At 38.4% G+C, this 13006-nt stretch overlaps 1 protein-coding gene across 1 annotated transcript in view; it reads left to right on the top strand.

Annotated features, from left to right (window-relative positions):
* The window catches only part of dcc (DCC netrin 1 receptor), a 353610-nt gene that overhangs the window by 259800 nt on the left and 80804 nt on the right, over positions 1-13006 (top strand). Inside the window, exons 17-18 of the mRNA XM_082541635.1 lie at positions 6108-6280; positions 8342-8480. Of these exons, the coding sequence (XP_082397761.1) occupies positions 6108-6280; positions 8342-8480 (312 nt within the window). The remainder of the gene's footprint in view (positions 1-6107; positions 6281-8341; positions 8481-13006) is intronic.

Below are 13006 nucleotides of genomic sequence, written 5' to 3'. Positions count from 1 at the left end.
CACGTTTACAGTGAGCAATACTTTTTCTCTCTGTAGTTCTGCAGACGTACAATAAAAAGTTAATTTTTTTATAGCAATATAGATACACCTGCAATTCTGCAGAGATCTGTAAACACGCCTGGGGTTCTGTATTTGTAAACACATCGAGAGACCTTTTGAATTACACAAACATATTTGGTCTTGTGGAGAAACACATAAGGAGATGTATGGATATTTGATAAACACCTGCGGCTGTAGAGATATTGTTGAAAACATCTGGAGTTCTGTAGTAATGCATCTCCACATGTGGAGCTTTTTGGACATTTCTAAACACACCTGAGTGTCTGAGAGAGTGGAGGACATCTGTAGATCCATAGAGATTTGTAAGTACATCTGGAGGTTCTCTTGGCATATGTAAACACATCTGGACTCCTATAGAGATACACCAACACATGTTGATTTATGAATATGTTGGCTAAGTAGTACTACACACTTCAGCACTTCCAGAGGCTTTCTGTAGATTGTTAGACTTACTGGCATTCTGCACTGATCGTACCTGAAGATCTTTACATGTAGATAGGTACGACCAGGTTTTCTGTAGACACATTTGGAGTTCTCCATACATATATAGCTAAAATTTTCAACAAATGCAACAGGTCTCCAGTTGTCTGAAGAAATCTATGGTTATCTAGACAAGAATACATATCTGTATTCTAGAGATTATAGGACATCCTGAATGGGGATACTGTCTCAAGATATGTAGACATCTTGAGTTTCATAGAAATACAGACACATTGAAATGTTGCATTGATACATGTACTCCAGATGTTTCTGAGATTTGTCAACATGTTTACAGTCTTTCTGAGACATGTTGATCTTCATAAAGATTCAAAACCATGTGAGGTTATTTTACATGTTTGAGGAAATATCCAGAGTTTTGTTAGTAATGCATAGACACCGTGAGTTTTCTAGAGACACGTAGAAACATCTGGAGTTCTTTGGATCATACATATATGATTTTCAGCAGATTTGAAGACATGCCTGTGGTTCTTTAGAGATTTGTAGATATGCTAATGTCAACCAGAGAGTTCAAACACACAAAAAAAGAATTTTACAAATTTTATGAGTTCTCTGGATATAGGTAGAAACATCTGGAACCCTTGGTATCTGGGAGATTCCAGAGTTTTCTGGAGGAATGTAGCATTTTTTAGAGATGTGCAGAGACACATCTTGTAATCTAGAACTCCTAAGCTGCATCTTGAGTTTTAAAGACCTGCAGATTTGTAGACAGAAATGGAATAATCTAGAAATTTGTAGACAAAAACTTAGATTTCCTGAGATTCGTAGCCCTATCTGAAGTTTTCTGGAATCTCACAGAAACATCCAGAGTAGAGATACATATACATATGCATATATTTTGCACTGATGCATACACAAAGCTGGAGCTCTTCAGCGATGCACAGATACAGGGGGAGTTCTTTACAGATAAACAGTCTAACATGGCGTTGCAATGTGACAGTCAGGAGTTGATAAGCCGAGACCCTGAGGGCTGAGATAGAAACTAAACCCATTACTGTTCTGCCAAGGTCGTCAACAGTGACACACAGACACACCTACACCCGCACACACACATTGTCTGTGTGTCCTGTCATGGCAGCAGCCTGCTGGAGAGGCTTCTTCTTCTTTTTCTTTCTCTCTCTTTTTTTTTACGAGAGCTTTAAAAAAATGGCTCGTTAACGGCGGGATCCTCGTTAATATACTGCCTCGTCCTCGCCGCCCGCACACTGCAGAACTGATCCCTAACCAACCGCCATGCTACCATTTAATCAACGACTGGAGGACCGCAGAGACAGGGAGACAGCGAGAGAGATGATGGGATGGATAAGAGGATAGTGGGAGAAAAAAGAATGGAGAGGAAGGAAGAAGTAAATACACGAGGGACAACGTAATGGGAAGAGAGAAGTGAAGAAGGAACAGAAAGTTAGAGCAGGAGAAGGGAAGGAGGAAAAGCAGTAAGGGAAGGTAAGAGGGATTAGAAAGGATGAAGAAATGTGAGAATACAGAAGAGGACTTTTGAGAGAAAGGAGGAGAAAAGAGAGAAGAGCGCAGTGGGGGTGGAGGAAGAGGCGTGTCCTTCATCCTCATCAGTATTCTGTCCTGACTGGAGCTTTATTGTGATGCTGGACGACCAGTTTAACCACGACACCGCCTGGTGCAGCTCGCCCCGCAGCTCCAAACACCTCCTCGATCAATTTCTCTCTCTCTCTCTCTCTCTCTCTCTCTCTCTCTCTCTCTCTCTCTCATGGCCTGCAGCTGCACATCAGATGTCAATGTTGATTTTCTCGTTTACACTGCAGATGCAACAGGATGAGCCCGCGTCAGCTCCCACAGCTGATGCTACCCTCATATGAACTCGCACAGAGAGTTTCAACCTGCGATACCATCCAGTGGTGTAAACCGTAATAATGCAGTAAAGCTATTTGACTTGTCATCAAATTGAAATAATATTACTGGGGGTTTTGTTCTTTCTTTTTTTCATTCTGCAATATTTCCAACTCAGTTTCTTGGACTCTACCAGAGTAGCTCTGCATTAATTACAGTTCAAAATAATCTATCTTTGTCTTATAAAGACTTTGGTGCTGCACCTTAGTTCACCCTTTGTCTGAAATTAAGTCCTGTTCCTCTCTTTTCGTCTACTTGCCTCTGATTGGCTATCTCTTAGGAATGTAGGGCTTTTAGCAGCAGGTGGGTGGGGCTGCCTGAGATGACCATATTAGGGTGTCCTTATTCAATGACATGACAAAAACTGTCAAACCAAGTGTTTAGAACAGTTTGAAGTTTCTGTCTCACAGGAATTACTTCTAAATATTTTAAACTTGTTTAATTTTATCATCAAATATTTGTAACAAAATGTAAAACTTTAATATTATTTTTATAGCTATATCCATGTATATGAAAAAAAAATTTCCAACTGAACTTTTTTAATACTCTCAATGTCAACAGTATTCCCTTACTAAAAGAAGCTGGTCTTTATACTGGTGACATCCACATATCACAAATCTACTAATCCAGTCCCTAAAAGGTATTTGGAAACATAAGCCACACTTTAAAAGTTATTACTGTAAAAGCAAATTTAGTAAGCGTACCTTATATTTGGCTCCTTTTGGAGACCTTTCTATGTTGGCACAGCTCTATGTGGAAAGCTGGATGACTGGAGAGCAGTTATTGTTATTGACTAGGTCAGACATAGCACCAAAAGGAGGAGCAGAGGTGGAGGCAGGTGTGGCTTGCAGATGCATACCAATTGTGTACCAGAAATCCTCTACTTCCTGTCAGCTCTTTCTTTAAAAAACAACATTTTTATGGTAGCTATGTGGCATAAAAAATATCGATCTGTTGCACTGTTATATGAAAATGTAAGCTCGAGATTTGTTTGTTCTACAAAGAGATCTACTTTTATCTTACTGTAAGGCTTATTTCTTTCAGTAGCAGACACTTTGCTCTTTTTCTGTGTGTGTCTGTTATTTATTTCATGATTCATGCACAGCTACTATAATAGAGTCCAGAAATATACAAATATGTGTCTGGAAATGAGCATAATAAGTATTCTTCTATGTATCACATATATTTAATAATTTCATTAAATTAATAATTTGAAGCACTCTTGTTCTTGTTACATTAAATGTGGCTGCAAGAGAAGACTTTATGCATAAAACCAGACCACTGCTGGGTATATGGTTGTAAATACATGGATTCGGTAGAATCACTACTGATCAGTGTGTCAGTATAAGTAATGGAGGTAGTTTTGTGGTAGCCAGCTTAAATCTATAGCCCAGTTTGACCCCTCACGAAGTCCAGATAGTGTAGGTGGAATTTGAGGACTGTTAATGTGAAGCCCGAGGAGACAGTGCAGTGTGAGCAAATGTAAAGTTCAAAAGGGTTTGTTCGAGTTACACTTCTAAAATCTGTGTGTGTGGGTGTCAGACAGTAAGTGTGCTCGGTGAAAAGATGTTCGAATCATGAAAAAAAATACTGCAGAAGGACAGACAAAGATCAGCTTTCTCTCGTCTTATTTTCTAGAGGTAGAAGGTAGAGGTAGAGGAATAGAATGAGAAGAAGAAAAGCACTCTCAGCTGGAGCTGGCTGCCCTCTATTTTCACAGTAAAGTAAAGCAACATTTAAATAAGCAATAAAGTTGTTCTTATATTTTTTTTGGCATCTTTTAACTTTTCCATATTCCATATATCTGATCTCAGTCATCAGCATTTTGGCCAGTACTAAACTGCACAGAGATTTTCCCGCATTACAAATGCTCATTTTTAGCTGCCCTACAGGCTGTTTTGCTCATTAAATGAAAAAGACTAAAAATAAAATTTCAGTTCAAATTCGTGTCAACGGCTTCGCAGTGAATCAGTAAACAGCGCTCTTAACTCTACTGTGGGTGTGTTTGTGTGTATTTTAAACGATCTGCATCACTGTGTTTCTGCTTTCAGTAGGTTTGACGGTCTGTAGATCAGAGGTCACAGAGCTGAAACCAGCAGAGTTGCTTTTATTTTTATTCACTCTTTAGTTCATTGTGTTTACCTCAGCTCGTTCCAGCTCTCTGTTAGCATCTGTTAATGCCTTTTTTTCACATCCTGCTGCCTTCAGGTGCTCTTCCATTTTTCTGGTTCAGAAGTCACATTCACTGAGGTATTCAGCCTGCATCTCCAGCTCCACTACTGACTTTTCTTATCTTTAGTTACTGAAAGAGTATCTGTTCGGCGAGAGTGTAACCCCGTAAATGTCCTCCAAACGCCTCACATATAAGAAATTCGTTGTTGTGAAAGCGGACACACACATAATGCTACAGTTTCCTGAAGAGGACAACTAAGAGGATACAGTCAATGAAAATGTGCTTCTCTGAGTGTACCCTCAGTGAAGTACATCCACATGTATTTTGTATACTGGTACAGTATACAAGCGTCTTGAGTCTGGGGAACACAGCTAACTGATGGAAGTGCTAAAAATAATCCAATTGAAATGTAATCTTGCGGTAGTCCATTGCTTTGAAGCACCAGGAATTGAGTAGCAAATTGTGAGAAGTGTTCTTGTAGGTTTAGTTGTGGTGATGATGCCATGACTAGAATTCACTAGTGTTCCCCGAAACATATCACAAGTGGGTAGCTGGAAGTGCTATTAAATGTTTTTTTAGCAATTACATTAAAACCACTGACCATTATGTCTTCAAACTCAGCAATGTACTTAACTGGGTTCCTACCAAGTTTGATGTAGACGGGATTGTTGGTTGTACGCATAGGCAAAGGACAAACACACACACACACACACACACACACACACACACACACACACACAAATGATTCCTTGATTTTGGAGAGATTCCCAGTAATTTAATGACAAATAAGTGATTGACAAAATGGAGAAATTTGATCAAAATCAGGTACATTTTTTAAACACAGTGTGTTTAATTTATGTTCCTGAAAGATATCTTAAAGCATCTGAAGGTAGCGTAAGCTCTCTGGTTTTCTGGAACCACAGATCCACATCAATGAGTTTATATTTGTTTAAATATGCAGAAGGCTCAGGATGGCTGGATTTCATTCACACAGATACTTTTAATAAGGCCTGTTTTTCCTCACTTTCTTTAATTAAAAAAATAAGTGTCACTGGCCATTGGTTCTGTCCATTATAGTAACTGTGGTCACCAAATGAGTTTGTCCTGTAGGCCCCACCCCTTTGTGGGTCTGTGGATCCACTTGCTGTTTAGAATAACATCTTTAATCTGTCTTTGTCTCCTTAATCTTTGTCTTTTTTCTCTCCTTTTCTCCTCTTTTTCACTTCTTCATCCACCACTCTTCCTTTTCCTCTCCAACAAACATGGCTGCCTGCTGCATGTCTCTTCCAAACTTGCATGTCATCTTATCTATTTATTATTTATGTAATTATATATTTGTCTTCAACATGTTTCCCATATCTAAACGTCATTATTGCACTTCCATTGCTTTGTATGATTTCATTAAATGTTCCCAAACGCCTTGGTTACCGCTAACCCCCCCTCAAAGACCCCATTGACCCATCTGAGGATGACCTCTTCCACCTCTTTGATAAATACCCCACTCCCATGCCAGACACCAGCACTCCCATGATCCCCCCAGTGGGGGTCCAAGCTGTGGCTCTGTCCTCGGATTCAGTCCGTGTCTCCTGGGCCGACAACTCTATGACCAAGAACCAGAAGTCATCGGAAGTTCGTTACTACTCCGTCAAATGGAAGACAAGCTACTCCACCAGTGGAAAGTACAAGGTAAATCACAGACTCTCATGTCCATGCTCTGGGTGTTGACATTACATTTGAGGACTTTTACCCTCAGACTTTTATTTTGAAAGTGAAATAAAACCTTTGATTTTGATTGGAGCGAATAAGTGATTAATTAAAGTCTAAAACCTAAACTATAAAAAAAGCAAATGATCTAATTGTCAATATCTTTAGTATCACATAGTAATGTTGAATCAACAGTAGGACCAAGAAAATAATTTGTTTTGGATTTGTGTATATCTCAATTTCAGACTGATTATTAACTTGTCTCTGTGAAGTGCAAATAAATAGTGGCTTCCACTAAAAATCAAAATAAGCTTTTAGCAAGACATGTATTTTAAACTAATCCTGCAAAATAAACAAAACAGATTACATAAATTTTTTTAAAGCTTGGGTTTAACTTAGAACTTAAAAAAAATGTATATTACTTAGCTGTTATGATGAGGCTCAAAGCTATTTGTATGGGGCATACTTAGCTGCCTTCAGTATTTCCTTGGGGGTTTGACTTGGGCCTTTAGGACCTGACTTAGGAGCCAGCGGTCATGAGAGATAATTTTGAGGATTTGACAGAAAACTTTGTCATGAGACTTGATTGCATGGATCTGACTTTTGTATTCTTCACTTGGAACCTGTCGATCCTTATAGTTCAGATTGGACAAGACTTACTTGTCTTGGATTAGGGTTATTTCAACAATCTTAACATTGTGCTTAACTTACCATCTATTGGTCTAGATTTACTAGATTTACATTACCTCTTAAATAATGCCTTCCTAATTATTCAAAATTCTGGGACTTCTCTTTACTCTTGATTTGTCTTATAACTTAATTTGTTGGTCCAAACTTAGATTTTGACATGAGGTTTAACATGGAGTTCACAGTATCTTGACATTTTGCTTCCCTTAGCATCTACTCATTATGTAAAGCCTTACCTGACAAATGATGCTGTGTTAGATATTTGAAATGAAAGGATTTCAGTTTTAATAATGGGACTTTTCTTAACTTGGGTTTGGATTTGTTTGTCCCAGTTTAGGACGTGACTCTGGAGTTCATACAATTCAAGTCTTGCATGTAATTTACAAAAACAATGAAACAATTACGTCTTTAGCCACTTTCTCTCTTTTAGCTGTAGTCACAAATTGAAATGATGTTGTATACACATTTATTATTTACCCTAATTTCAAATATAGCGTATCAGTATTTCTCCAGGATGTGCAGTCTCACAACTGCATCTCCACCTCCTGCTGCTGTTCATTTATCAGCTTACAGGAATTAAAGTTCATACCTTTCATCTCCATCTCATTCCTTCACTAACATTTTTACAAGTGCCCCATCTGTTGCTGCTGCTCAATACCACCAAGAATAATCATGCACACCCCTCTTGGAGAATGGAGTCGTCTTACAAACCAAAGTTTATTAATAATTTTTTACACTTTTGAAGCTTCTATTGACATAAAAAATCTCTCAGTTGGCAGAAAGAACTTAAAATTTTAGGCAGCACTGTTGCAGTGAAGTAGTAAAAACACAAGGGTTGTATCATTAATGGTGGTCTGAAAGCAAGATAAAACCTTAGAAAAAATAATCTGAACTGTGCTCCCATAATACTGTAAAAAGGAAATCTATACAAGGGCAGACTCCATTGTTCTTAATAAAGAGTAGACAAAGAGAAAGTGGCAACATCTTTGCTTCTTCTTCCCTGTCATCAGACATCAAAGTTTGGGAAGTAGACACTATCAAATTTTAATAAAAGTCTAAGGCTGTAAATAACTGTATTATATTTCTATGTTTAAACCTTTAAGCTCCTCAATAATAATGACCTCAGGGTTGGAATAGGACAAAAAATTGGCCCTGGCATTGTTGATCCAGGCGCCCCAGCACGATCACTCCCACAGCATAGGGTTTAGGGTTAGAAATGTGATTTTATTTTTTTTTTGTAATTTTATCCGTTGATTGTATTTGCTGTATATTTTATCTTTTAATAGCAGCTTTATTCTCGTATTGTTTAGTTTAACATAAAGCCATCTAAGCTTCCAAATAATGTCATGTGTCCAGTCTGCAGACACTACGGCCCTCAGCCACACGGTCACTGGCCTCAAACCAAACACCATGTACGAGTTCGCTGTTATGGTCACCAAAGGCCGCAAGTCCAGCACCTGGAGTATGACGGCGCATGCTACGACATATGAAGCAGGTAAGTCTCACAACTTCTGCCCTTTGTTAGGATCTCATAAACATAGTAGGTCTGACTCTAACTTTAAGCCGAACCTGTTTCTGAACCTATTTCCCAAACACAAGACCTCCCAAACAGGCCCTTTAACCACATAGCAGTCAGGGAAGCGCTAACGATTCCCATCACAGACAACCAACAGGTGCCTCACATTCAACTGCAAGTGCACAAACTGTAGCTGTGCCAGATAGAGACAGAGCACAGTTTGGCCACAGTTTTACCACACCAAGAAATCTGCATTCTGTGAAGATCCTTTCTCACTTTCTGAAAGCTGCTTATTGGTCGGATGAGAGGGGAAAGTTGGTAGAGCTCACTTTGAACTGAACCTTACTGGAGATTGGAGAAAGGCAGTAAGTTTATACAGCAAATATTTTCTCATGCATGCAAATATGCAAATATTTTTAGCTTCCCTTTTTTCTATGCAATCATTAGCTACTACCTATGTAAACTTGGAACTTATTCGAAAGGCATTTTATTAGTCTTTCAGCCCTTATTTGCACAACTTGTTTCAAGCTACTGTAGAAGATTTATTTACATTGTGCTTTTCACATACATGGGGCACAAAGCACTTTAAGCAATCAAGAAACAGGGTGCAGAACTAGATTTAAATCAAAAATAATTTTGAAAATAATTTTCTGGGACTTTAAATTAAAGGTTGCTTTGTTTCTCTGAGCACTGTTGGATGTCCTTGATTTAAATCAACTTAATGCAAATGAAAAGCAGCCAACTGTATATCTTATTGCCTTAAATGAGTAGCTATGATGCCAGATTGCACTGCTGATTACACAAACAGTGAATGGGAACTGTGAAAACCCTGGTTTGAGGTGGATCATTTGTTTATTTGTTTTTTGTGAATGTATTGTGAATCTTTGACTGACATTTATTCATTCATTGTGCAGAAACTTTAGTTTCTACTGAAAGTAACATTTAGGGAAAAGGGCAGCTTCAGGAAGCATGGGTGCACCAAACAATGAGATGCATTACTCTATTTTCTTCCCCTCCCTGAACAGCAATTACTTTTAATAAGAAGTTTAACTATGGATAGAAATGATGTTTTGGTTCAGTGAACAGTCATCTAGAAACTCCACTCTCTCCCGCAACAACACAACAACTCAGCAATGCAGCAATGAAACCCAACCGCAGACAGAAATCAAAATGTCAAGGTATCCCTTTCAGGATGTTTACAATCATGTTTGCCGGATTTGTCACCCAATTAAGCGTGAACGGCATTATGGCCCCGGTTCCCTGGGGCCTGTTGGAATACATTGACATTCAGAGTGAGCAGACGGACTGAGCCCACTCAGTCCCTGCAGTGATCCACTGGCTCTGGAGGCACACACTGACCATATTTTCACAACAATACACATACTGACCACTTTTTAAAAAGCAAAACAAAGTAAATACTGCATTTACTGCAGCTCATAACGTGTCCGTCTTACTATGAAAAATAGGAAATGCAGATATGAGAAATATTTCTGTACATTAGAGTGTATCACATAATGGTATTGGTGTATTTAAAAGCTATAGACACTTGGACACCAGGGGATGAACCTTGATGAACCTGAAGATCTTGCTCCTTGTGTCATAATTGCATTACTGTTATTAGCACCATCTCATGTATGTGGTCCTCACATGGAGTTGCCTGAAATAAATGATATAAAAAGCATTGAGAGGATTTTGCTTTAAAAATGCATTTTTTTTCCACCTCTTTGAAACTAATGGGTCATTAACAAGCTACTCAAGGGTAGGGTTAGTTGACCTTCTCCTAGGCCATAAGCATAGTTTCATATTCATTCATTCATATTTCATCTCTTACATCCATTTCAGTATGCCATGCTAGTAAAAGTTCAATGTAATGGATGGATGTGAACATAACCAAAATGAGAAACTTTGAGGCTTCTCCACAGTGTCTTGTTCCTAGGATTGAACTCTTTTGGACAGTGACCTCTGATATGGTTGGATTTTATTTTATTTGATTCTATTATTGAATCTTCCTGAATTTTCTGTCTGCTGGGATCGCCACATCTGTCACAACTGCAGTCTTGTCAGCCCGTCAGCCTATCTGGTTGGTTAGCCAGCAGCTGCTTGTCTGTCTGGAGCTCAAAGGCACTTGGTTGTGCCTCTCAGTGTGCATGACCCTAGCTTGCATCATGCTACTATATACTGGATCATCTCCCGAGCACTCCTGACAGTCTGCAACCTGTGTTCATAAAGAAATTACCATCTTTTTCCAAGCATTTATTCAGTGAATTGAACCCAGTTACCTTTCACATTTCAGTTAAATCTGAGATATCTGGCAAAGTTGTCTTTTCAGTGTGTTTTGTTTTCATTTTCAAAATGAACTTGATTTTTGTCAATAAAAAATGCATGTGGGTGATCGATTGCTTGGTGGAGCAATGAATAGGTGATTAAGCTTTCATACGGTGTATGCTACTTAGACTGCATTTGTTGGTTTGGACAGTGTTGCCTTAGAACAACAATAATCCTCTCTCTCTCTCTAATGAGCTATTATTTTTAGGAATCTGAAGCTTGTTTTTGATTAGTTGTGATGGAGGTCTCTGCAGAGTCAAAATGGCTTTGAGCTAATATTCCAGCAAGGGTTTATAATGTTCCTCGGCTCGCTGGGTTGCTGTACCACACAAGAATTTAGCCTTTTGACAAATCTTGATGTGTTGCAGCGCTTTCAGTGCTGCAGCCTCCCCTGGGAGCTGATAATCTAAAATACCACCCAAATCCTTCAAAATAAAAAACAAAACATAACAAAACACAAAGTATGTCTGCCCACAAGAATTACTCATAGTTTTGAACAAATAAATAAATAACCTCACTACCTAAAGCACTGCTATGGTTAATCTGCTGCTTTTTCCTTTAACATTTTAGGATTAAAGTCAACTTTATTATTATTACACATGTATAAACACAGGGTAACAAAATACAGAGTGTGTTTTTAGTGTTCTTCTTCAGCATTTTTGCACAAATTACTCATGCTGATTATATTATTTTAGAATAGAAGAGACTCTACATTCATGTTAAAAAGAAAATTCAACAAAGTACACCGTTGGCCCTAACCTATAAGAATTAAGAGGTTAAGGAGCAGTCAGGTTGTGGTAGTCAAATTATTCTGGCAGTTGATGGGATGGATCATTTTGCCAGGTGTGGATGTCCCTAAAAAGTCAAGGTCACACCATGATGTCCTCAGAGAAGTTGCAAAAAATCTAGGAACTACATATCAGACTTTAAAGGACAGTACAGACCACAGTGCAGATTTTTGGCCATAACGTATATCGCTACATCTGGGAAAAACAATATCAGCACAGCGGTGGTGGAGGGCTGATGTTTGGTTTCAAGTTCCTCTTCGACTTTCTTTCCACTTTTAGTTTTGGCTAGCTTCTTCCAACAGATGCCCTGTGGCTGGGAACTGTACCTAGTTTGAGTCTTTGGACAGTTCTTTTTAACCTAAGTTGTTCGCAAGGAAACACTGAGAAATAAAAACAGTAGATTAAACATTCATTTCTAAATGAGAGTGAGGAGTCACAACTGCATGCCATGAAAGCCAAAATGATGGTCTTTCTATTTGCAATCACAAAGCCATGATCCAAAATTCATATTATTTTCTATTATTTTCTATTGCGTATTTTTTAACTCGGTTTTAGCTTTAAAATTTTTACTTAATATGCTTGTAACCTAAAGAAAGCTTTCATGAGAATATTGGTTTTAAATCCTTAATATGTAATATAAAGAATAACCACACAAAAAGGCTGTATCTGTTACCTGCAAAGGCCTGTGAAGTATCCTCTTAATATTCTTATTCTTCAATGGTTTCATTTGTTTTTTGTTTTTAAAAAAAAAGCATCACTCACCTCCAACTCAACAGCACTCATATCATATCAGTGACAACACTTGAGCAACCTGTGTAGCTGCTCAAGACCTTCAGGTCCCACTGACAATAATTGTCTGAGAGTAACTCTGTCATTTGGAAGTCCTTGGTGTCACATTTAAATCCTGTTGTGTTTCTAAGTTAAAATTGTTATTTTGGTGACATTTATTATGGTGATCATCTTCAATAGTCAACAATTCAGGATCATTGACTACAAATTGAAAATAGTTTTAATTATATCTGCTTTGAGTGCTGGAACCACTACTTTAACCAGCAGGTGTGTTCACAATGTATTTTCTCAAGGTTTTCCTCTATATTTATGATAAGTACAGGTTGTCACCATCACTAACAGGCTCAGCAGGAACTTGTAATTTCCTCCAGCTCGTCTTGTCAGATTTAACAAGCAGTTTCATTAGCCAGCTCTGGGGGGCAAGCTTTGAGTCCTTTCCTGGTGTGAAACTTAAAAACTCGTCTTTAATCACATCTGTAACTCAGGAAGCACCCGCAGCCATCACACACTACAGATCTAATAGGCTGCCACTTAGTTTCCATGGTGATGGTTGGAGGAGGACAACAAGCCAGAGTCTTTCTTGTGAGGCCGAGCGCTTGACAT

This window comes from Aulonocara stuartgranti (genome assembly GCF_965226115.1).
Source record: "Aulonocara stuartgranti genome assembly, chromosome: 7".
Classification (NCBI taxonomy): domain Eukaryota; kingdom Metazoa; phylum Chordata; class Actinopteri; order Cichliformes; family Cichlidae; genus Aulonocara; species Aulonocara stuartgranti.
Note: the sequence above shows the minus strand (reverse complement) of the source record. Positions and strands in the feature narration are given on the sequence as shown.